The 26586-nt window shown below is 45.5% G+C and overlaps 2 protein-coding genes across 4 annotated transcripts in view; both read left to right on the forward strand.

The window, feature by feature from the left end:
• The window catches only part of LOC119435790 (vesicle-associated membrane protein-associated protein B/C), a 46738-nt gene extending 33950 nt beyond the window's left edge, over positions 1-12788 (forward strand). For all 3 annotated transcript variants that reach the window (XM_037702518.2, XM_037702513.2, XM_037702523.2), the window contains 2 exons: positions 10799-10897; positions 11136-12788. In XM_037702518.2, coding sequence (XP_037558446.1) covers positions 10799-10897; positions 11136-11345 — 309 coding nt within the window. In that variant the 3' untranslated portion in view covers positions 11346-12788. The remainder of the gene's footprint in view (positions 1-10798; positions 10898-11135) is intronic.
• The window catches only part of LOC119435899 (nicotinamidase-like), a 324581-nt gene that overhangs the window by 142396 nt on the left and 155599 nt on the right, over positions 1-26586 (forward strand). The window lies entirely within an intron of this gene.

Raw genomic sequence — 26586 nt, forward strand, 5'->3', positions numbered from 1 at the left:
GGCCTGCCCCTGCCAGAACTACAGTTGTGTACTAAATATGTGGTTTTACGTGCCAAAACCATAATCTGATTAAGAGGCACACCAAAGTGGGGTACTCTGGAATAATTTGGACCACCTGGAGTTAACGTGCACCTAAATTTGAGTAAACGGGTGCTCTTGCATTTCGCCACCATCGAAATGCAGCCGCCATGGCCGGGATTCGATCCTGCGACCTTGTGCTTAGCAACCCAACACCATAGCCACTGAGCAACTACAATGGGTAGCTGTGTACTGAGGACACCAAGCAAAGATCCAGCTTTTACTACCAGCCTTATCTCATGCACTGATAGCCACCACACTTGCTGCCCTTGGTTTATGTTTACACTTACATGGCTCCATCTTGTACCACTGATGGCATCTTGCTACTGTGATGCGAGTGGCTGCAGGCAGCATCAAAACTTTTCTGGCTTGCAAAAATGTATACATTTTTGCTAGGCTGTACATAGCATGGTGGTGTTTTATGTACAGCAAGTATCTTTGTTTCTAACATCTGCTCTGTGTTGCTTGCCATAAATGTTCCTTCGCTAATATTGCCCACATCCCTGACTCTCTCTTATTTACTGGAATCTGTCAGTTCTTGTGCCTGCTGGAATTCTTGCTGCCTGTGACAGATTCTTGCGTGCTGGAGATATGGACTGGGACAAAATAATGACGAACAATTTTAGCTCAAGCTGAGTGTGGAACAGGGCTTGAGACCAATAGGAAGGAGAGTGTCCACATGCCAACGAAGCATAAGTTGCAGGGCATAGAGCACTCTGCTGAGTTCATAAAATAATAATTGGAGCAAACCATACAGGCTAAGCTGGAAAGAAGCGAGTAAGGTTGGACTTGGAGCATGTCTGTTAGCATGGGAGAGCAACATAGTAGGGTAGAGACATGAAATGGGAAAAAATGACGGAAGGATGTCATAATGTATAAGGAGGTATCAAAAAGTTTTGAGACTGGCTCTGTTATTGTTATTTATGTGCATTCAAACACTGTCTCCTTTGAAATAGTCCCCTTGCACAGCAAGACAGCACTCCCAGTGCTCCTACCAATTTGGTAATATATCCTGGAAGTCTCCTTTCTGGAACGAGTCAAGCACCCTTTGATTCAAGCTGGATTTCAGCAGTCATATAGAAATGGTGAACCTTGAGCTGGGTTTTTAATTTTGGGAAAGAGCGAAAATTCCACTGGCGTTCACTGCGCATTGGCTAAGACAATGGTGTCAAGGTAAACTGTGCAATAGACACACAAGTAATAATGTTTCAAAAAACATGACCTCGTAAGTTTTAGGTGGTGAGCAAGTTCATAAACAAAAAAAAATTATGAAAAATAATTTATCATGCCTAAGAATGAGGCCAGACTGATTCTAACATTTCGATACTGTGCAAAGACTATGTAAAGGTTGAGCTACAACCAGAAGTGTTAAGCAGAAGCTGTGTTGGTCAAGGCAAAAAAGCCAGGATGCAAATGAGAGATATGGAAGACAGCGCATCATATAAAAACTTGTGGAGAGAGAGACAGGTAATAACTTGTGTCGATAGTGGAGGATGTCCAAGAGAGGTATACCTGTCTCTTACCCAAGATCCTGAAGTAGAATTGGATTTAGATGTATAAAACTGTTTTCACTACATGTAATTGGTACACGATTCATCACACACTGCACTATGGATTAAAAGTAGATGGATGGGCACTACTTTGTGTCATCTAGTTTTGATGAAATAATTTTGAGTGTGGAATTAGCATTGGTGATAGCATTTTGCACCTGGAACCTTCTTAGTAGCAAGAAAGTGGTAATCTACCGGCTGTGTCAACTTATTGTTGCTATGACTTAAGATATGAGGCCAAGTTGAGAACTTTTTTTTTTATTATTTGCGAAATAGATGTGCAATTCATTTGAGAGCACTTTGCAGCAAAAATGGTTCCTGTATTGTTTCTTTGATATGATATAGTGAAACGTTTTACCCACCCAGTGTCTTTGAAACTGAAGTTACTGATTTTATGTGTAATATCAATATACTCAAATTGTGTAGTTTTCTTTTTTAATGTTAATATTAAGTTCACAAACAAGTAGTAAGTGCGTAAAAGCATTTGAGGCACATTTCCATCTGTAATAAACATAAGCGCTCATATGGGAGATGCACTACATTGGAAAGATAACTCTGCAGGCTTTTTGCATGTTGAAAAAACAGCAGATTACCTTTCTTTGTTGCATTTGTATGCTGCAGTTCTCTCATTTATACCAAGTTACATTGTGGTGACATACAGAGTGCATAGGTGAGAGAAATGAAAGTTTGCCAGGCATCGGTACACAAAAGTCGCAGTGCGCGAAGGATCTGGTGGCGGGAGTGCCTCAGGAATTGGATGGAAACGTAATTAATCTGGAGGGTGGCTGTAGTATTCTAGAGTCAAGCTTTGCACTGGATGGAAACCATCATGGTTCTTGGTGTTCTGTCAAACGTCTTGCTCTAAATGAGTGCAATGGTACAAGTTGGTGAAAGGCAAGCAAACATACTTATGTGAGCATTTCAACTCAAATTTGCTCTGTATGACGCTCTGTGTCATTTCAGCAATGGCAACAGAGGCACATTTGATATGCTGAAACAAGCTAGAATAGAACTTGGCCTTTACACATTCAAAACTTCTCGCAAATCATCAGTCGCTCAATGCGATGGTCTGTCGTTTCATTTCAAAATTGGACAAACACAAGAATCGGGAGGAGGTGAGCTACGATTCTGGAAAATTTTAGCTCACCTGAATGTGTTCTGTGAGCGCTGCAGCTGTTTCAAATGTTTGTTGATTTTCTCGGAATCTCTTTTTTCGCTGTTTTATAACCGATTTTCTCGGAATCTATTTTTCGCTAATAGAAAAAAAGAACAACTCTTTTTCTAATTAAGATTTTTATATAAAACTTCGTACAATATTTTCTTTCATAGTTGACCGTGCAATGAACTACTCAAAAAAAAATCGTACAACTTTTGGTATGGCTTCATTTTTTTAGAAGGCATACCTATCAAAGCATGTTTTTTGATAATTTCATCATTATGATCCCAGGATTCTTCCGATATTGTTTCGGTTCATTGCACACATCAAAGCTTCTATGTGACTGGCAGAAATTGTTTTGTTATGGTGAGCTAATTTTTTATTTATATGAGTGCCAGCACGAGACCCACAATATTGAAGCAAAGCTTTCAGGTTGAATTCTGCCAGACTTTCCCAAGCGTGTGGCTACTGCTGCTGCTGTCTTCCCAAATAGCTTGCATTTAAAAAAAAATAAAAAATTCCGTGCCCGTTGGTGGGATCGAACCTCTGGTCACCAGCACAGCAGCCTAATGCTCTAACCATTAGGCCGCAGTCTCACATATTCTATAGTGCCAATGCCAACTAGCTCTTTGAGATTATCACTGCGGTGTCACATTGCGTAGCATGGGTGTGTGCGTAAGTGCACACGCACGCATGCCAGTTTCATTTTTTACCAAAGATATAGCAATGAAATTGCCAAATTTATAGCATTTGATTAGCCATCCTTCACATAGATTCCAAGATGTGCTTGGGCCTGCACAAATTTCAAAAATAAAAGCTTATGAAATTTTTTGCAAATTCTTTAAGACTGATTTGCCTAGAAAAATGTGCTTATGAGATAGAATAAGCTGCATTCTTACTCTTCTCAAAAAACAAAAAACTTTTTCCCTGAACTTGCCCTAGTACCTTAAGTAACAGAAGGCATTAAACGGTGCTCAATGCATGTTGATGCGCATTGTTTATGCTATTTGTGAGTACTTTTTTATTGTGTACAAATAAGCTTTATGACGAATTAACTAAACGATCAGGTGTCAATTCAGAAGTTATATAGGATGTCGATAAATGACCGATAAGTCTTTAAAGCAACCAAGCTCTACTGCAGACGATACTTCCGACATATAAAAAAAAACTGTAAAATTAAAAAACTTCTCATAATGACACATCCCCACACCAGATATTGTAGCGGTCATAAATGTAACCTCAAATGGCGGGCCTAGCTTATTGCACTGGGAACAAACATCTGTGCTATCTCGCCGGTGTGTGAGCAGCTTTCTGCACATACAGTTAAACCTGCTTATAACGAACCTCCATATAACGAATTCCTGGATATAACGAAGTTTTTCTATTCCCCGCCATTACTCCATAGAAGCGCATGTATTTGAGACCTCTACGTAACAAAGTGGCAGTGGGAGACCCTCTCGATATAACAAATTTTCCCCTCCGATGACATAGAGATTTCGCCCCAAATTGTGTCATTTTTGCGAGAGCAGCTACCGGAAGCACCTTCTCCGCCGCTACAGAATGCGAAGCGAGCGCACGCGTGCGTGCGTGAGGCGGGCCTGACCTTTCCCCCTCCCTTCATTCAAACCTGATCCTGCCGCTTGCTGCAGCTGGCCTAGCCCGCCAAGCCGGCACTCTCGTTTTCCAGTTGATGTTGCCGACGCGCTGGTACACGCTGTGACAGATCACACTCTATGAACGCGGAAACGCGCTGACAAACGCTGGCGGCGTGTGCAAGCGCCGCTGGAGAAGCCAGCGAAGTGACCTTCGTGTTGTTGTCTATCGCTTCAACGCAAACTGAGCGCCGAGAACACACAGCACGCACAAAGCTACAAGCCGCCGACGCACCTACACTGCTAGACTCTGCCCCAACGCAGATCGCTTTCAAGATACGGCCCACGCGACCGCACGCCACAGCACACTACGGAGTTTATGCCAGAGTACAGTACAACGCCGCCCCGCTATCCCTCCCCCCTCGCTCCCTCGCCGGTGCCTCGAGTGCAACGGAAGAAGGCGCGCTTCCTCCCTGCTTTTCTTGCGCGCGCGAGATTCAGACGCGGTCGTCGGTTCCCCTCGCACGTTTTCACTCGCACATACAGCATACGGTGCACGGCGACTGCGTTATCACCCTTGAACTTTATACGGGATATCTATGAGCCAAAACCAGTTTTAGGGTCACAACACGTCATAGACACCATCTTTATATAGCAAATACAGATCTCAAGGGCCATACTTTTGCTGGCGGAAACCGAAAATGTCATAGTTGTCGCCCCCTTTGGGCGGCCAATGCCATCGTCAAGCCACCAAGCCACGCGACATGAAAAGTTAAAATGGCCGCTCGGGCCGGCGCGAGGTGGCAGTTAGCAACGTATGATGTGGGAACGGTCCCACAATTGCGACGCAACAGCGGAGTTACCAATGCATTGGGTTCTATGGAAGCTGTGCCGGGACCGGCCGAAAACGAACAGCCGGGAAAACGCAGCCCCCGGGAACGTAACCGCGGGGTTCTACTGTAACACTATACGACGCTATGACGCCATCGTGACGCTCGCTCTTCATTTCCGATGCCTCGCGCTTGTGCGAAACGACGCGTCCACGCATCCAGTACCTGGTGTGGCATTCCAAGGCTAAGTGCTTCGATGAAAACGGAAAACGGGTGCGCGTTACAATCGAGGGTGCGTTAGAATCGAGCAAATACGGTAAGCGTTTCTTTTTCTAATTTTCGTGCCGAACCTGCATATAACGAAATCCTCTTTATAACGAAGTTTTTCGGGAATTTGTCAATTTCATTATATCCAGGTTTAACTGTATCTTCAAACGTCAAACGTAATGCTCTAGCTTTGAATGCGCTTAAGATGTAGAGTTTACTAGATGATACAGTTGTTGATGAACAGACATGTTTTCATATGATATTTTAAAATAATCGCAGGATTTTTTTTTTTTTTTGTGGAAGAAAAAAAGCATATAAAGCCACCTAGGTCTTGTGTGGTGATCACGCAAGACCTTTGTTTGTGTGCTTATATGCTCCTATCAGTCATTTATCAACATACTCCAACTTTTTCATTAACACCTTATCCATTAACAAAGTTAACCTGAAATTAGCTAAGTGAACCGAATTAAATAATTTGTGCACTATGGAAAAAAAATTGACTAGCATGAACATTGCCCAAACACCCAGTAGGCGCCGTTCATGTAAAGCCCTCCATTATTTTTTTTTTTGGCAATATTGCAAGTGTTAGTTCAGACAGGCATAATGTGGTCTTGATTGTAGAGCAAGAAGAAAAAAAACACATTGTGTTGAATGATTGATTGGCCATGTCTGCGGCATAATTAATGTTTTGAGATAAGGGGGAGTTGAAGTAACATGCCCAAAAACACTCATTTTGTATGCATTTTGCATTCTTTTTTCAAGCCTGGCCAATAGTGTCCCCAAGTTTTAAAATTCGTAAAATCCCGTGGGGAGTAAGTGAGAAAGAGGAGAGATAGCACTCATTTCTTTTTTTTTTTTTTTTTTTAAGCTTGCCTTAAGTGCACATATTTCCAGGGATACATAGTAGATATGCATTTGAGTAACGGGGATTTAGCTTTAGACTCTGCACATCGAGCAGCAGCAAACTTTGTGCAGCAGCTACTGACAAGCAACAAAGTGGTTATAGATTGCAGTGACTTTTTCTGCGACTTTAGCTGTTGGTCAATTTCCCCTGCTTCAAGAACTTGTTTGTATAAACTTGCTCAAAGCAAGTATCCCTCTTCCATCTTTTCACCATCGAAAGAATTGCAATGGAAGGTACGAGTGCGTGGAGATCGACGTGCAGTACATTTTCGCAAATGGAAATAGTTTCGTGACACTTGACGCAATATTCGTAAAATTGTAAAGCAGGCCCAAATAGGTAAACTTTACAAACAATGCGGGGTAGTTGGCAGGTGTGCCTATTTCTGAAAATTCTTAATGACATGGTACTTTTGTTGTAGTGGTTTAAACTTACAAGATAAATTTTATGAAAATGGTTGTTTTGGGTGCTGTAGCACCCAAAATGGTGTTTTGGGTGGCATGTAGCATGAATCTTGCTACTCATTGAGCTGGGTTATTCGAAGAGGCGGACATTGCTTACACTGGAAATCAAAATGCCTAATTCACTAACATAATTTCACTTATCATATTTTTAACTGATTGCATTAGTGCTCATATGAAATGTACGAATCGAAGCCAGTGATTTCACAAGGCACATCCACATGGAACGAATTTCAAAGGTGGCACCAGATTTCAGAGAAGCGCTGTGAACTTGTGGTAAAATTGCACTGTTGTTTCACTTTTCTTGAAAACTCCTTTTTATGCATTGAAGCTAAAATATTACTGGCGCACCCACTCAACACCTACGTCACGGGATCAGATCCCGGCCACGGTGGTCGCATTTCGATGGGGGCGAAATGCGAAAACACCCGTGTGCTTGATTTAGGTGCACATTAAAGAACCCCATGTGGTCCAAATTATTCCGGAGTCCGCCACTACGGCATGCCTCATAATCAAATCGTGGTTTTGGCGCATAACACCCCATAATATAATTTTCACACGATGCATTTCATCGCAAATTTTAGCAACACATCTCGAAACTGTTGTCACAATTGGTTCCAAATAGACATGGCTTTGAAATCACCGGCTACATTTAGTAACTTGCAATATCTTCCGTAAATAATTGTTTAGAAGGTAATTAGAAAAGCATTATTCATTTTGATTTCTCATGCAAATAATCTCCGTCTTCGAGAGTGATCCAGCTCAAGAAGTAGCATCGTGCTTCCTGCTACGGGTTATTTTTAAAAATTGTGTTAATGATAAAAAATGTTTAAAAAGCGCACAAAGTATAATGCTCTACAGTTAAACCTGCTTATAACGAACCTCCATATAACAAATTCATGGATATAATGAAGTTTTTCTATTCCCCGGCATTACTCCATCGAAGCACATGTATTTGAGACCTCTACGTAACGAAGTGGCAGCGGGAGACCCCCTCGAATTAACGAATTTTCCCCGCCGACAACTTAAAGATTTCGCCCCAAATTTTCTCATTTTTGCACGAGCAGCAACCGGAAGCACCTTCTCCACCGCGACGGAATGCGAAGCAGTGGTGGCTCGCTTGGCACGCTCGAATTCACGGCGACTGCGAGGCGAGAACAAGCGCAAGTGTGCGTGTGTGCAAGCATACGCGAGGCGGGCCTGCATCCCTCGACCCGGTGATCTTGCCGCCGCGGGCATGACCTTTCCCCCTCCCTTCATTCAAACCTGATCCCGCCGCTTGCTGCAGCTGCTCTAGCCTGCCAAGCCGGCACTCCTTTTCCTGTTGATGTTGCCGAAAAAAAAAAACAATTTTTTTTTAATACGCTGGCTGCGCCCCTCTTTGGTTACTGCGAAAGTCTCTGTGCTTCACTTCACTAACCTGACGCTAAGTGACACCATACGACGCCATTGTGTTGCTCGCTCTTGGTTTCCGACACCTCACGCTTGTGTAAAACATATGTCCACGCATCCAGTACCTGGTGTGACATTCCAAGGATGAGTGCTTCGTCGAAGAAACGCAAGATATTGACTTTGTCTGCAGTTCGCTTTGACGATAAGGCCGCGTGGGCACACACTTTTTCCACATCGCAGATCGCTTTCAAGATACGGCGGCCGCCGCCGAAGTAAACACCTGCCTTTCTCGCCTCCCCCGCCGTGCCTAGCGCGCTCCCCCCCCCCCCTTCTCCCTCACACCTGCGAGATTGAGTCGGCTGACCCCCGCAAGCTTTCACTCGCACACACAGCGTACGGCGCACGGCGACGATGTTGCCGTGTTTGGACTTTACACGGAACCTCAAAGCGCCGTCCACGGTGACGGAAGAAATGCGCTTCGCAATAAAATGTGCTCTTGCGCGGTTACTACTCTGACGGCGACTACGAATTCGCACCCCCTACCGGCAGCTTCTCCGCGTTACAGGGAACTTATCTCGAAGACCATGCTTTTGTGTGCGGCAATCGGCAACAGCTGTACGAGCAGGAAATACGTCATGGTGGCCATGTTCTAAGTTCACTATCGCTGGCGACTGTCGTCCGGGCGTCACAACTCGAGAATCGAACGTCTGCGCACATGAGATTTTGCCGGTTTTGTGCCTGTGTATGTAGAACAAGAAAAATAGTATGCACTAACCGTATGGTGGGCAATGAGCGACTACGGCTTAAGCGGTCAGCTAATACATGGGGTTCAATGGGGGCTGGGTGGGGGAATCTTCGCGACTACGTTTAAACCGCAATTACGCATTAAGCGGGTACGTATGAACGAGGTTTGACTACTATCCTTACTTCATATAGCTGTCTGCTAATTTGCTGTCGCAATAGATGCTTCGCCTTTCGGGCGAAACTGGGACTTCTTTGTTCACCGCAACTTTAGTGTATTGGGAGTAAATCTTGAGCGATAGTACATACGGTAAGCATTTCTTTTTCGAATTTTCGTGCCGAACCTGCATATAACGAAGCTTTTCGGGAATTCGTCAATTTCGTTATATCCAGGTTTAACTTTACTTATGAACAAAATGTATCTAATGATGCATAAGCTATATTTGTCAGTGCAGAGTTTTAGCGGCATATATTAATTGGAGTGAAGGAATAATTGTTCATTGCTTTAAACATTAGGAACTGTAGCAAGTACAGTTGTGGCTTGCTTGAACATAGCTGTGTTAATTTCTGTACTGCCCGCCAGCACAGAATACAGAAGCACTTGTGTGTCATGCTATGGCTGGACACTAAAACTCTGGAAGATCAAAATTAACCTGAAGCTCTCCACTACGGCATAGCGCCTGGCTTGCTTTGGGATGTTAAACCCCATCACTTGGTTTTATTTACTCGCCTGAACAGCCGGTCTAGAGAATATTGTCAACCATTTTGACACAATGCAGATTCCTACGCCAAACTGCGCCAAAAACAGAAAATTGACCGAAATTGTACCACGCTGTGCCAGAACCGCTTCGGCATGTGTGCTCCGGCAGTGGCCGTGAACAGCGAGGTGATTCGTTCCCCGAAAAAGAATGCGTCCGTTCAGAATCTGCAGACCACGCGACAGCGCTTTAGATTTAGAGCCATCATTGGCCCGTCCCTCTCCTCCCTCCACGTTGCCTTGCGTGCGACCGAAGACAGCGCCCTTCCTCCCCGCTTTCCTCCCTTGTGCACGCAAGATTTAGAAGCCATCATTGCTCACCCTCGCACTCTTTCACTCGCACATGCAGCTTACGGCGCACGGCGACTATGTTAGTGCCCCTGGACTTTATAAGGAACATCACGACGACGGCAGAAATGCTCCTGGAGTGTCCATTTAATTGCTATCGCAATAAAGACAGATTAGAATAGTTTTACGGTGTACCAGCCCAGGGTTGATTGCGGCTCTCTGGGTATGCGGTGACAAATGGTGATCCAGAAATTATGTTAGCATGTCGATTGGACAGCATAATTTGAGAGCATTTTCCACTATAATCATAAGCGTCGGTGTGAGATTATATAGTTCGATTGTAGTTCCACCTATGTTTTCGGCTTTACAGGAAAACATGCACACCGCCGCTCGACCCACTCTTCCATATTCTAGTACGCTATAGCTACAAAGCGTGCTTCTGCTGTGCGCTTTGTGCTGGTTTATTCTCTGTTTCATCGCGGTTTCAAAGTGCACTGCCATATTCTAATATTACACCAAAATTTAGATTGGCCTGCTCCAAAATGAAATTTACTCTGCTCCAAGCTGCTCCAAAATGACTTTGGGCAGTCCCACCCCTGTTAATATGCAATGACACAATGCAGTGGTGAGCAGTTCTGCGGGTAAAATAATGCCAGAGTTATTTTCTGGCCTTTTATGTGCACTATGGACACAAATATAACTGTCTTCTGTGCTCTTGTCTACAAATCGCAGTAAGTGTGCTTATCAACACAAGTAGCAATGTCTGACGAGTAACACTCTTCCAGGCTAGCAATTTGGAAGCAGACCTGAAAAAAGCAACTGAGGAGTGTCGACGACTGCGTGAGGAAGTAGCCAATCTACGCCAGGAAAATGCTGCTTTAAAGGTAGATGTCTCTGATGTACATGCTTGTGCCTTTATTTTGGCAGGCTTTGCAGACCTGTTGATATGTAGTAGATGCAAGCTGAATGAATACATTTGCTTTTTGCAGCTGCTAGTACTATTGCATTGTCATGGGATGAAGGTCTTCAAATTTGTGGCAATAATCACTCTGCTGCTTATAGTATTTATGTAAGATGTTCTTAAAGGCTAGAGAACAACAGAATGATTGGTTGATGTTGTAGGAGGATGGCCTCAGGCAGCGGATGCTCCAAACTGCTGCCACATCGGAGACTGTGACCTCTCATGCAGCTCCGGAGACCACGTCGCAGATGACGCACCGTACCAAGGAGATGTCAATGGCTCATTCTTCGGGCATTTCTCCCCTGATGTTGACGCTCTTTGCCTCTTTCATGGTGGTCATAGGTGTGCTGGTTGGGAAGTGGTTCTTTTGATCACCCCCTTCTGCCGCAAGATGAGGCCTATCCCTGTGTGGCACTCTCCCTGCCCTTACTCTCTACAACTATCCTTTCCTCTGCCCATCTCTTCTGCTGGCGGCATTTCTTAACACAGATGTTCAGTTGAATGTGCAGACTGGTGCCTGCAGGCAGTTGTGTTCCTTGTGGGCACCCCTCCATGCAGCTTGTCACCCATTTTTTTTTCTACTAGCTTTTTCTTTTTAAATCTATGAATGTTATTTGTGCGCAGGCTAAAAGGTTTTCTCATCTGCCTAAGCTCTTATCTATGGCCTTTAAGGTTGGATTGCTTTTTCAGAGCCGAAACATTGGCATCACGCACTAAATTCTAATATTAATAGTCTGTTTTGCACATTTAACTTGTGATGTTAACTTTATGGTAGTCTCCAAACAGCTCTGCCTTGTATTTTATGAGCGCGTGTGTGTATGTGTGCATGTGTGTTTGTGTGCATGTGAGTATGTGTGTGCAGCACTCCGGGCGTGAGCTTCATTCCCAGAGGCTGGAGGGTGCCCAGAAGGTTATCACTGCTCCAGTTTGAGACTGAGTGATCTGGCAACACTGTTTGCACCATGTTGAAACAGCAACCAGTGCCCTTCATTGCCTGAGCAGATGTAGATGGGAGGAGCAGAGGTTTTTTTTTTTTTTTTTCTCTCCCACACTTTTCCTGGATTCTGAGAAAGGACAGTAGAGATGGGAGAACATTGTCAAAGGGTGGCCACACCACGTGTGTCTAAGGGCTAACTTCTGCAAACCCTCCCTCTTCGCGACGCTGTTTCTTTATTGCACTAGAAGCAGACGGTGTTCAAGAAAAATGTGAAATAAATTTTGTCCACTAATGCACTTTTGGGGCTACTTTTTTGTTTCTTAGATTTTGTTTGTATTTCACTAGTTCATCATCTGGAACAAGCACAGCCTATTCAGGGACAAAATGTGTAGTGCAAGCCTTACCAAAGTTGTAGTCCTGGGTTAACTGTGCTTTGGCACTATGTAACATGGCCTGCTTTGTTCCTGCATTGTTGGGGGAACATTAGTGAGGCTGCACGCTGGCTTCTGTCACAGTGCATGATGGCTCGTTGATCATGTAAGCCTAGTTCTGTGACAAGATCTTGATGTGGGATAAGTCGTTTGCCTTCAAATCGCATAGCACTGCAATAGACAGTGCTGCTTGGCCTTAGTGGGACCGGGGTGGCTGTTTTTTTTTTTTTTTTTTTTTTTTTTTTTTTTTTTTTTTGCACATATAGAAAGTCATTAATGCTGAGGCACATTGAAGAGAGCATAGTTTCTGATGTTTGGGGCTTTGCTGGGCAGCATTTTACCCTACTTAGACTTGTTTGTGTCCTTCTATTGCAAGCCACATTGCCCAACCTTAGGGAAAGACGTGTGAAATTAAGCAAAGCTAAATAAAAGTGGTTGAACTTGAACTGTTGCTTCGTCTTTCTCCACACTGTAACAGCATTGACATGTGGGTTCAGAGAGATAATGTTGTGGCTGCTGTGGAATATTTCAATTTTTCTTAATGTTTCATTTGCATTTCAGAATTTTGTGGATCTGCCGCTTGGCATCTGCTACTTTTACTGATACACTATGAAGTTGCAGGCTGCTTTTACGCAGTGTACTCTAGCTGCCTGCCAAGTGAAGAGAGTTTAGAATCAAAGGATGCAAGATAACGACAATATCATGCCATGAGAAAGAAGGCTGATGATTATAAACGAGACTAGAACAAACTGAACATGAATTGAGTTGACCCTGCTGATGGAAAGATTGCCCAACGTATTGGTTAAAGCGAGCTGTCTTTCTCAGTACACTTGAAATGCAGTGCACTTTTTCTGTTAAGTCTTTTCTAACTTGCAAAGCGCAGATAGGCCTTCATTTGTATTGAGTAGAAAAGTGGCGCTGCCTTCGCCTTCATTTTCGATGAGTTAGCGGCCTGCCTCATCTATCCGCAGAATGATGACGAGGGCCAGCCAGCCATGACATAGGCGTGTACTTGGGGTAAAAACGCGGTACAAATATATGAAAGGTCTGTACAAACAACGCAAACTTATTTTACCAGCCTTTTATTTTTAAAAGGCTGGTACAATAAGTGGTAGAGCGCCCGTCTCGGCTGTGGGAGGTTGTGGGTTCGATTCCCACTGCCGCCGGGCACCCACTGGTTCAAATGGGTACAAGCGTACCCTGGCTTGGCGTTCGGCTTCCTTCAGGGGTGATACGCTTGGGAAAGGAACCTGCGCCCTGAATTCCTGTCGAAACCCTCGTGAGCACAGAAAACAAGTGATGTTCGGGCCGCTCCCATGGCGGCCATTTCCCATGTGGCGCCACAAGCGCCTATTGAGGTGGGGGCGCCTTCGGGTTGAGGACAAGCACCCCTTTCCAAGCGCTGAGGTCCCATAATGGCCAAACACCAGACCGGGAGCATGCTTGTACCTATTTGACCGGTAGGTACCCAGCGGCAGCACTTGCCTCCCACAGCCGCGGCGGATGCTCATCAACAAGGCCATCGGTGGTTGGACAAGAGGCGCCCAGAGACAAGTCCTGAAATCTCTATTGGGCCCTCTTTCGAGGTGTGAACCCCCACGACAGCCGAGCACCAGGCCAGGGGACATCTCTACCCATTAGAAAAACCGGTAGGTTCCCGGCGGCACCGGTATTTGAGCTCGGTACCTCCCGCATACGAGGTGGATGCTCTACCGCTATTATGGGACCTCAGTGCTTGGAAAGGGGTGTTTGTCCTCAACCCGAAGGCCTTCAGGTTGAGGACCGTCTGAATGAAATAGAAAAGACGCGTCTGCGACGCGACGCCACCTCGCGGTGACAAAAAAAAGTTCAGAAAAGCACGCATTATTTCTGTATTTTAAGTCTTTGCGCCCGCGAACCTATGAAAAACGATGCGACTTACATTAAGGGCGTAGGAAAGCATGTCTACGTTTTCTTGTGCGCAGACGACCTTCCTGTTGGCTTTTTAAGAATCCTGCTCAGCCGCCATCTTGTTTGGACAGGAAAGCAGCCTGCATCGTTTCTGACTTCGATGCTGTCTTCGCGAAGCTTTTTACTTTGACGCCTTCATGAGAATTAGAATGAGACCCAAGACAGCCGCTGTTCACTTGGGTGTCTTAGGTGAGTATTGGAACACAACCAGCAGAAACATGAAAATGTAAAATGAATTGCGAACTTTTACAATTTCCAACTATATTTTCGTATTAGGACATTGATCCATGTCCTAAGTTCTAGGCATGCCCATTTATGTACAGCCAGGGGACGTTCTAAACAGGATATCCTCCGGACATCCCGATGGAATGTTCTATGGACATCCGAACGGGATTTGGACATTTCTTGTACGTCCTATGGACATCTGTGTTGGATATTTAGAACGATGGACGTTCGGACTTGTGGCGGACGTCCCACGGATATCCGTGGTTGCTTGGGATCAACCAGCGGACGCCCACCTCTTGCTCAATGGAGTGACTAAACGACAGACACTAGCTGCAGCACTGCAACAGGCTGCAGCCTGCAAACTCCATAAGGAGCTGGAAGGAAGTCTGCTGGTCTACACAGATGGATCAGTCCTAGCGAGCGGATCGGCCGCTGCAGCCTGCACCATCCCGGCTAGGGCGGTCAAAAGACAATGTCGAATCCCCTTCTCCGCGAGCTCCACCGCGGCAGAACTAGCGGGGCTCCACCTAGCCGCCGATGTCCTGGCTGAGCACCCTCCTGGGCAACCGGTGGCAGTGCTCTGCGATTCGAAGCCTGCACTCCAGAACCTCATCAACCACCGCCGATCAGGGCTTACAGGGGCCTTGGTCAGCTCGAAGTTCTCAGCATTGGCTGCCGCAGGGGTCACCATCTCGTTTCATTGGCTGCCTTCCCGTGTGGGAATAGCCGGTAATGAAGAAGCGGATACCCTCGCCAAAACCGCCCACCATCCTGTAGTGCCGCTCACACGAGCAGTCGCTTCCTCTGATTTTTCAAGGCAGTGCCTGAAAAAACTGCTCGTAATTGTCCACTCGGATGCCAGAGTGGCAAACGGCAAGGGTCCCAGGCCACTTCCAGAGGGTGGCCTTACCAGGAGGGAATGCGCAACGTTGCTTTGACTGCGCACGGGCTGTGTTTGGACGGTGGCGCGGCTGCACGCCAAGGGACGCTCCACATCACCGGCCTGCGAACGCTGCGGTGGCCCCGAGAGCCTCGAGCACCTTCTCTGTGCTTGCCCAGCGCTGGCCTACTGCGCTGGCATTGCCTACAGGCAACAGGGTCTACTTGCTGCGACAACCACCGACCTCCTGTTCCCGTCGCCTCCCCACCTCCAAGCTCTCCATAGCCTGTTGGAGTTTGTGGAGTTGAACGGGATCACTGCCCATCGATAAGCGCTCTCCCCCAGCAGGCCATCGCTTTCATCACCGGCCCGGTTGAGACTCCTGCAGCTTCCCTTCCTCTCATCTTTATCTTCCCCTGACGCTGCACCGTGCTCCTTATTGGGCAGCAGAAATAAGCATCAGTTTCCTCAATAAACCACTAGTACTACGCTTGTTGGGAGTCTGTTATGATGGTGTCTGCGATCGTCTGTGCGATCGCCAAGGCGCTGGCCACTTCCTCGGTAACGATAGGGTTGTCATTGCGGATGGAGCCGCTTGTCAGGTGCTCCTGGCCTACGATGACGGTGGATGGGGAGACTCTCCTGCCAGGGTACAGGGCTGCATTGTTGTAAGCGACTAGTGAATGGTTGCCGTACTGTTTGGTGATGGCTTTAGTCCTTGCAGCCCCTCTTCCTGCGTTGTGGATAAGGTGCATGTTTCTTGATAGCGGTTGAACCAGGATATGGCTCCATACGCACTTGGGTAGCAAGGCCGTCGTTTGGGGTTGATGCTGCAGCGTCGCATTAATGCCCAGTCTGCTGAGAATAGTTCGTCCCGTTGTCGTGGTGGAAAGTCGTACCCGTTGAATGGTCAGGTGAGCCTCTACGAGTTCTTCGGTGGTGTTGTGGAGCCCTAGCTTTAGCAGCTTGTCGTTAGACGTACTGATTGGTAAGCGCACCGAGCATCGACTCGAGCCCGCGGCTAGGCATTTCACGAATCGGCACCTCGGACTGCGCGACCAAGCACATCACGCACCGACTAATCGCTATTATATTGTGACGATATCTCGTAACAATATCTATCATACCACCCTTTCATATAAAGACCCTCATCATGAGCTCTGTTCACTAGGCCCCTTGGGCTGGGACAGACGTACGTGGCTGCAGAAGTGAGGCATCATACAAAAGTACAAGTTGGAAAGTACCTAGCAGCTGCATATCTATCAGTGGCTCTCTGATACTAAGTTCCACAACGATTATCAAGGGAAGATGACTCTAAAGGCTGCCGAGAGCCTTCATTCGGTAACATGGTCGATTCTACTGAAAAAAAGCCTCACTGATTGTACTGAAGACTGCTATCAATGAGGCAGTCTGCAGGTACAACATTGGAATTCATGCACGCACAGAGTTCTGCACCTCCCTAGGTTTGAAACCCAGGCACCATGCTCTTTGCAGAGCAGCACCAAAGAATGCCATAAAAAAAGAACAATGGGGGAACGAAGACACCAGACCAGATGCCACATGTCGAAGAAGCCCCACATCACAAAACACACCAAAGACCAAATTTAATGCCTTTTAGAGAACCGAAGAGAAGGTGAGAGTTATTTTCCTAAAACTGTTTTTTTAGCTTTCTGCTCAGTTTCTGGAGCCGATATATTTGTTACCGTCCAGCTTATTCCGACTTTTTTTTTTTTTTTCACTTTCCTTGGGCTACAGTGCAGGTCGTCTGTCTCGCTTTTTTAGCTCGACTATTTATTCATATTCTATTTATTTATAGCTATTCGTTCACCCCGAAAGTGTGCTTGATGCGAAGGTAACAAACTACACTTCAAAAAAATTTGCATTGAAGGAAAAAAAAACTCAATCTTTAGCATGCATTTAGCTATGCTGTCAATACTCGACGAGCCTTCCATCGCATTTTTTTAAGCTCCTCAGGCCCTCCAGAAAGTTCAAGGTAGAAAAATTGTGCTCAATAAAATATTCTCGAGGTATCGCTGAAATTTTTATGGAAGCATCAGGGGAGACATTCTAAACATTTGTGCCAATTTTCATCAAAATCCATTAAGAAATAAGGCATTTTCAAAGCCACGTCCCCCCTTTTAAACTGCAACTACACTTCATATAACAAAACTAAGCCACTTTGAAATGTGTATAATGGGGCACAATTATCACTGTTAGAGCATGCTGACCCTTTGAATATACAGTGAAATCTCGATGATACGAATCTCACTGGGTCACGGAAAATATTCGTATTAGCTAAAATTCGTATCATCGAAACAATTAAAACTAGCTAAAATAAAGAGTCGGAGGTGAACTCACTCAGGCACGCGCACGTAAAAAGCATTTACCGTATAGATCACTTATAACGTAACTGTTTGTAGCGCAGAACTGGCTACAACGCGGCCTTTTCCGACTCCCGTTTACCCTCCCATAGAACTCCATGTATACGCATACCGCTTACAGTGCAGCCGCGTGAGACGAAATACCGGTTATAATGCGGCTTCCACTGGAAAATCTCGCCGACAAGGGCGGTAGCGAGCACGCTTCTCAATGAGGTGCGCCCACCGACGGGAGAGGAGATCAACGAAGGCGATGCGGAGGAGGAGCATGAGACGTGGAGCATGAGTCCAAGGGCGATAAAATCGTCACCGTGCGCCGTATGTGCGAGTGAAAGCGCGCCTTTCGCGCGGGGGACGCGCACCTTTTCTACTCAGCCAACTAATGCATTCTTGTACTTTGCGCCTGTGCCGGCTGTCGGGGTTGTCGCGCGCACCATATCTTGAAAGCGATCTCCACACGGCTCTGACCTTTGTATGCGCTGTGCTTACGCCGCTCAGTTTCCGTTGAAGCGATAGACCGCACGAACCTTCGCTCACTGCGGCGGCCGCGCACAAAAGCAAGAAAAGCACCACCGCGTCAGCGTCAAACTCTTCGCGCCCAGCCGCAGCCTCCGCGCTGTCCGGCGCCGCATCCGCGTCTCTGCACCAAAAGAGAAAGGGAGAAAGCGCGTGACTGCGCGCTGTTCTGTTTCGCGGTCGTCGGTGGGGCGGCGTTTATTCGTATCAACCGACGCGGGTCGAAAATCGATTCGTAACAACCGTTCTCTAGCACGTTGCAAAGTAATGGGGCTCAGCCGGGACCACAGAAAAATTCGTATCATCCGGAAATTCGTATTAGCCGTGATCGTATCATCGAGATTCCACTGTAGCTACAGTGCTGTTTTACATGAATTTGTACCACTCCCAGAGCACTCAGAAAATTGCAGTCAAAGATACCATTGCGTTTAAAGTACTTTGAAAGTGTCTATGTGGCAGAGGTATAAAATTTGTCCTGCACCACACATTTTATTCTTAGACGAACAGGCTTAACACGTGAAGAGCTTTACCCCTTTCCGAGCTGCTCACATTTACAGACACCTTCCATCCACTCCCAATGGCACACGAATTGCAGTCTGGCTTTGTCGCCTTGACTTGGGATCAACACGAGCCCAGTAATACGATTTTGGTCATCAGGGAGCCCCAGCGTCCTGACTGCTGAACCACTAGCTGTCCGCAACACCCCGACTTGGTCCCCTGAGAAACCCCCGAACCTTGCAACACAGATCAACGTCTACCTGGACAGCCAGGCGGTAGTGCACGTACTACATGCTCTTCTTAACGACCTCATTGGCACAATGATTGCAGAAACCAGCTGCGCACGACTCAAAGTGTTGATACGCATGTGTCGTGAGTTTCTGCCCACTGTAGTGTACCAGCCAACGAAGTGGCACACATTGCTGCAGTGACATAGCATCCTTAGTGTCCCATGACAGTTATGCAGCGAATAGCTGCAACAGTGGAGGGCAAAGGTCATGTTACTCACCCAAGGACAACCCACAACCTGCAGGCTTGCCTCATAGTTTCATATAATCACTAGAGGGAACTGTAGTGGTAGTGTCCACGGAAGCTGCAAGTAGGGGGTTCAGCCATCATGGGAATGATGGTACATAGATTGCTTAAACTTCGTCCTTCTGGCTTTAAACGGCTTCGTGGCTTTGCGAACTCATCATTTTCAAGTAAGTACTGTGTTATAAATAATTAAACATTATTAAAATTGTCCGACGACAGGATTCGAATACAGGACCTCTAGCACAGAAGCCCGATATCGGAGCCATTAAGCCATGGACGCATGGACAAGCGGAACCGCTGCAATTGGCAATGTTATGTGTGTTCAGAGTCTTATTGCCTTCTGCATTTAAAGAAAGGTATATTTTGCTTTGAAGTTTAGGCCAATGAAAGCAGTTGAAGCATAATAAACAAACCAAAAGAATATCTGAAGCCACAAGCACGATCGGACAAATCCATGTACTAAGCATCATTCTCATGGTGGCTTAACAATTGCAGCACCAGAGTTCCCTTTAATTACTTCTCTCCTCCTAGCGGGTTTCCGCTGAACTATTACGTCAAACACTTGCCTTTGCTTCGAGTTGTTGACAAATTCGACTTCGCCCTGCCATCTGCTAGCCGCCTGGTTAGCTCAGATGGTAGAGCGGCTGCCCCGGAAAGGCGGTGGTCCCGGGTTCGAGTCCCGGACCAGGACGAATTTTTCTTCAACTGCGAGGCTTTCTTTCAAGGAACCCGTATGGGTTTCCTTTCTAGCAATTGCTGCATTTGGGTGGATGTCTCATTTTCCCATTCTCATTATTGTAGGAAACTCTATGGCTTGCCTAGATCGTGTGGGTGCTAGTGCACAATGCCCTCACTGGTGTGGCACTAACGCCAGACATCTGGTGGGCACAAAGAAAACACTGGAAGACGTTATGGCACAGTTGTCCCCTATATAGACAGGTTACCTTGCATGCAACACAAGGGCTGCACCAACAGTTGTACACCTGTTGTGAGACTGCCCGAAGTTCACGGCCCTCCAGTGGAAGTGCCAGGGCTAAGTGGCCAGCTAGGAAGAGTGGATCTATCAGCGGAGGCTGGCACCGTAGTGCGAACGCTCTATGCCTTCCCTGTGGAGTCTGGAATCCCCTGCATGGTGTAGCATGTAGCACCTCTTGATAGTTGGCCCATTTCTTTCAAACACCCCCTTTCCACATAACCTCTAAACCAATGTGTCATTCTTAGTGAATAAAGGTAGATCATCATTATGGAGCGCGGGAATAATGCCACACAGCCAAGCAAAAGAAAAAAATTGTGCTGCTAGGTATGAAGAGAGATTTGTGCAGTGCAGCACAATAGGAGAATGGCTTGACATTGGGCAGAAGGCCCAATTTGAAATTGGCAAACTAGAAGTGGTGCAGTAGGAATTGATCTCCTGAGGCATTTGCAGCAAGGGCAAGTGCTTTTTTGCACACAGTCTAGAAACCTGTATGCAGCCTTTAAAGGTGCTTCTATATGTACTTGATCTCAGTACCTGTAGAAAATCCTGGCTCTTTGAAAAATGGTCAAACCTCAACACAAAACTGAGTTTACCAAGTCTTCCTGGGAACCCATGCATTTTTTAAATCCTTTAGTGCAGTATATACGTGTTGTAATTTTTTAAAAAGGTTTTAGTGAAAATTTACTTAGCATTTCATGCCATGTAGGTCAAAATCTGCTTGACATCGCTAGTAACTCACCTGATCCGGCAGTTCAAAACTATCGCAAACTGTCGGCCACTTTGCAATGTATCGAAGTGGTTACACAGCTAAGTTGGCGGCCACTATACTTCTGTGTTGTACCACTATTGCCTCGCCACCGCACATTACCATTGGCACCAGCATCTTTGCACATGACTTGCTGTGCCTTGGTTGAGTGTATTGTCACACTGGATTCCAAAGTGAAATGCAAAGAGCCAAGTGTGTGGTTTGCGGTACATGTATTGCTATCTAAAGCATGTTTCACATGCTGCGATTCTGTTATGCGAAACAATCCGATGAGCAGCGTTGCACCACTATTGTGGAAGGTTCGTTTCGCATGTTGAAACCTGGAATTCCAACATATCAACACATGCATCACACCCTGCTGCCATGCTTCCGTTATTCAGATGCAATGCCACTGCAAAAATTTCCATTAGGTTCGAACTCCACCGCAGCCGCTGTGCAGGACTGGTTTCTGTGGCTGCTGCGGATGGAATTATGAATAATTTGCAGCATGTGAAATGGGCTTAACCCTTGACTGAGGATGCGATAAACAGTTACCAAGTGTGCAATTAAGGGATTTGCTGCTTCGTGTCGTATTCCGATGTTCTCAGCTCAGCTTCCGAGTGTTTTGCGAGTGTCAAAGGAGTGCTAGAAGCCTTGGATTTTATATAACGCTCGTTTTTGGATGCCAAAATAAAAATTGGGAAAAAGAAAATTGTTTTTATTGTGTAGGAATGCGTGCTTGCAGCCAGTGACAACTGTTGTACCACATAGGAGGCTTGCAGTGCACTGTTGGCACTCACATGAAATGCTAAGCCAAGTGATTGGTAAAACATGAGCCACCCTAATGGTCATTGAAAATCCCTCGGACATCCGGATAATATCCCGACGTCCAAGTCCAAAAGCAGTCGTCTCGGGGACATCCAGTGGATATCATTATCGGACCTATTTTAACATCCACTTCTTCTCCTCCTGCGGACGTCCTTAGGTCATTCGTGCTCGACATTTTGCCGACGGACCGAGCCGGACTTTGTTCGGATTTTTAGTCGCGAAGATGCCCTTGTTGAGCATTTCTGCGTTTGGAAATGCCAACACAGAACCGGCGTCCAGTTCGTTCAAGCTATGTGAACCACATCTACCTTTGTTTAATAGACATCAACATTTCTCAGTGAAATATCAACCAGTCGTCAAATGTTAACATGCAGCATAAACTAAAACAAATTCGAATTCTACCGGCCGTTTTTTTTTCTCTTCTTTTGGAGAGCATTCAGGTACCAACGGAGGCAGGTTTATGAACGGGTTCTAATGCACAGCGTGATCGTAAGCTTCTGAAACTTTTGTGACCGTCTCATTATTTTTACTTGCAGCGCCACAGAAACTTTCCATGCTTGCAGTGATCAGAGAATATAAGTAGATACTCATATTCTCTGATATCATTTCACTTGCAGCACTTGTGGGCTGGAAATTTTTGGCTAGTGCTCCAAAAGCTGAATAAATGAATAAAAATATCTGTGAAAGGGCTTGTCTGTCCTTTTTTGCGTAAACATATCTTGCTTTTGGAATCTGTTTTTCATGGGTGTGCAAGTTGTATTTTCATTGGTACGAATCAATACTGCATCATCTTTGCAGCACAGATTCCACAGAGGGCTAATGTTTACACCAACTGTGCAATTCAGCCGATTATAATATAAATAAAAACGAACATCCGACAGGCATCCCTTAATGGTCCACGGTTTGTTGTACGAATGTCTGACGGACATTAAGCAATGAAAACATAAACTACCCTAGGAACAATTCCAATAAAAATCTGTTTGTCTTATACGAAATATATAGGTCCAATAAGAAAACCTACAGGTCCCATAGCAGAATGTATAGGTCCCATAAAGATTTCTGCCAGTCCTGAATTAAGACAATACAGTGTTCTAAAAGACAAATAAAATGCTTTATTGGTCCCAGTTGAAGCAATAGGAGTACTGAAATAAACTTATATTGGACAAATAAAATGCTTTGTAGGTTCCAATAGATGCAGTAGAAGTAGTGATCACGATATAAACTTGTATTTGTAGTATTGCTTGGCAAGAAGTAGACCAAGCAGACGCGCCAAACATCGAGAATGAAGGCAGAAATGGCGTCGCTTTAATAAAGGGTTTATGCGTTCCAAACAGTTTATTTGGTGTGCTTGGGATATTTAGGTACCTTTTGTTGTTTCACTGCGTAATTTCGTAGAGATAATAGCTGGCCGCCAGCACACCTGTAGGTGTAGAACAATTGGGGCTATATATAGGCCATGATTCAGATTCGTTGTATAAGTGCTGTCCTGTGTATGCTGTTTGTCGTTGCTGTTGTTGCCTTGCCAAAACGCTCGAAGTTTGGGAGGGTTCACGTAGAAAGATTCGCTTTAGAATAAACAATTAATGCACCTTTGTAGGAGAAACCACTTTGGTGCACAGTGCTACTGTTGACACCAATACAGGCTATCAGCTTTACTAGTGTGTCAGGTCTATCATTTCATAATTCAATAAGATGACACATATAGAAACCAATAAAATATTTCTATTATAATTTATCCTAGGGTACTTCTTGCGTCCATGGAACATTCGTATATCCGTTGCAGACATCTGCGGGACACCCTTAAGACTGCCAATTTGTATGCGTCTTGTAGTCCTGCGGATGTCTGCCGTACATCCTTCGGCGATCTGCGGACGTCCTACGGATGACCAAAATATCCAGAAGTGGTAGTCCAGTGGACGTCCAGAGGAGTTCAAATGCCCTAAGGGGTATGTGATGCTGCGAGCCCATTGACTTAATTGCTCATGTGCAGTAATTCTCCACATTATAATCCTCAAGCAAGAAGGATAAATTTTTTTGCCAGAACCAGTCGACACATGCACTTTTTTTCCACAGTCCATTGGCAATGCACATTGGATTGTTGCCTTGGCTTACTCAATAGTAACTTCCCTCCTCTGGCATGCGATATATGCCATTCAATGGACAACTTCTATAACAAAGCAATGGTTATAATGTAATTTCAGCGCTCCCTTCGACTTCATTATGGGGACATTTTATTAAGCCTGTGGTAACTTAGGGGCAAGGTGGTAAGATGTTTTTATGTCTGATAGACGCTGCAACAACCACAAACAGCCTGAAGTTGAAAGGTGCACTGCTGTGGTCGCATAGTTGCCTGCAGGTAGCACTTACACCTATTCCTAGATGCACATTTTTGCAAGAAAGTTATATAAACGCTGTGTAGCTCTTCGATGCAGATCACAGGCATGGACACTCGTGCCTTGTAGTAGATGCATCTTGAACAGCTTGCCGACTTGATCGTGTTATAATTCCATGTGCAGTCTGGAACACATTGTCAAGATTGTTTGCTAGAGGTGAAAGGCAGAACAAAATAATTGCTGAATGTGAAGGCAGTCAAAGAAATGTGCCCCCAACGCCCCCCTCTGGATCCGCCAGTGACTAGAAGTGACATACCAAATTGTGATCTATAACAACCTCTTAAAGCACTTAGAAGAAGTGCTTAGGCATGCAGCGAGTGGAGTGCAAGCATGAGTGTGAGAGTTATCATTGTCAAGGTGTTTATTGACAGGGTACGCAACGATTGAGAGAGGTCGGCAGCCAGAACGGGCCCCATGCATAAAGCACTGGTGATGCGCCTGACTGACCGGCACTTCTTCTTTGTTACATCATTAATGACTGCAGTGGGTAATAAGCTCCTTCCATAACCTACAAGGGCACAGATGGTACTTTACAACTGCACATTATCACAGCATGCATTTTAGAACCGGTTTAGGCACTACTGTGGTATTCGCAAGGCAGGATCCGAGACACCACTGTAGAGCAGCACCTGCAAAGGGTGCAGTAGAAAGGTCACTAGGAAAGTTTTGCAAAATGATGCAGCCAATGGCCATATGTCATAGCAAGTGCACGTGTTGAGACATGCTATAGCTTTTCACTGGCGGCACAAGCCCTATGATTTAGTTTCTTCCGAGCTGTGGAAAATGCAAAGTGCCCGCTATACTCCATGGTTGAAAGTGAAATGACTATGATAGTGACTTAGGAATAGGAAAGGCACATAGTATTTCTACAAACCTTTAGGGAGCATGGGAGCAGCTGTGTAACATTCCGCCAAATAGAGGAGACTTTGAATAGTCCTGCACCGGCAATTTATTCTATTTGTGCACTGCACAAACACCTTCAAGTTAGTATAGTATGTTCCCTTTGGGTGCCTTCACCTTAGGACCGACGAGCAGATGGTGCAATTTGTTTGATGGTGCCATGAGATGTTCAAGAAGTTCCAAAGTGTAGCTTCTCACAATGTCAAAAGCATAATAAGAGGTGCTGAAACCTGGCTGTAATATATGACGAGCCCAAAGCGAAGTCTTAAGTTTTTGTAGACGAAACTGCACCTGTGTCTGTGTGAAAACCAAGATCTGTGAAGAGAATGGTGGCTGTTTTTATTGTGATAGCAGTTATATGGACCCTCGAGGCAGGTTTGCGTCATTTCCTTTGGCGTTGTCACGCTGTCATAGTATCAACGTACATACATGGCCCACATGTGGAGGGTTAGAAGGTCTCCAAAGATTTCCAGTGCATTTGACTCCAAAAGCAACAAAGCCAAGTGGACGGACCATCATGCTGTAATCAATTGGCTCTGCCTCGGACTAGTACGTAGCGAATTACTTGTAGTGAGTTATGCTTTGGTACTTTAGTTAGTTAACAATTACTTTGTTTACTCGCTAATGCTCACTGTAATTCAATTACTTTCTTCAGTAACCTACTACATGTAACCAGTTACATTTTTGCCGAAACAAGCTATAAGAGGGGACGCAGCTTTGAGCACTTGAAATTGGCGGGAACTATCCAAACACAACATGTACATGCACACATAGGTGACCTCCTTCCCACAATCAGCGTCCTTCAGCTACACCTCCATCGCCTGAATAAGGCAGGCTTGCAGATTTGTGTACTTCTCATGGAAGTCCGACGTTGGAGCTTTTCTCGTATAATAATACTTACTCTCTCTCTCCCCTGGAAGTTCTTCTAAGCGGCTTTCACAGGTGGTAAGAGCTTCTGCTAAGTTCTTCGCTTTTGGTGCAGTCTATGACTTCTCTGCTACAGAGAAGCTTTTGAATAGCATATGTTTCTTTGTGTTTGATATATGCGACTCGTATACACCTGTTTTTGGAACTGTAACATGCAAACAGTATTCTTAGGGCTGAATAATATGCAGCGTCATATTCAATTACATTACACATTTGGCCACCTTTTCATGGAACGTGAACGTCTGCTGGCATCTATTAAAATTAGTTGTTTAAGTCTAAATTGCAAATGAGTGAAGGGCGCCAGGAGGAGGTCCACCAGATGTTGAATGACAAATTAAAACGCTTCTATGACATCGGACGTTGATGCCACGAAAAACCTATGGACCACCTTTCAGTTTTTCACTAGCCCAGGTGGGAGCGAGCCCCTAGTCCCAGCAGCAATGAAGCCCTGCGCTTCATAGAGGACCCAGACACACGCATTGTGGCATTGAGTA

The sequence above is a fragment of the Dermacentor silvarum genome, chromosome 1 (assembly GCF_013339745.2).
Source record: "Dermacentor silvarum isolate Dsil-2018 chromosome 1, BIME_Dsil_1.4, whole genome shotgun sequence".
Classification (NCBI taxonomy): Eukaryota; Metazoa; Arthropoda; class Arachnida; order Ixodida; family Ixodidae; genus Dermacentor; species Dermacentor silvarum.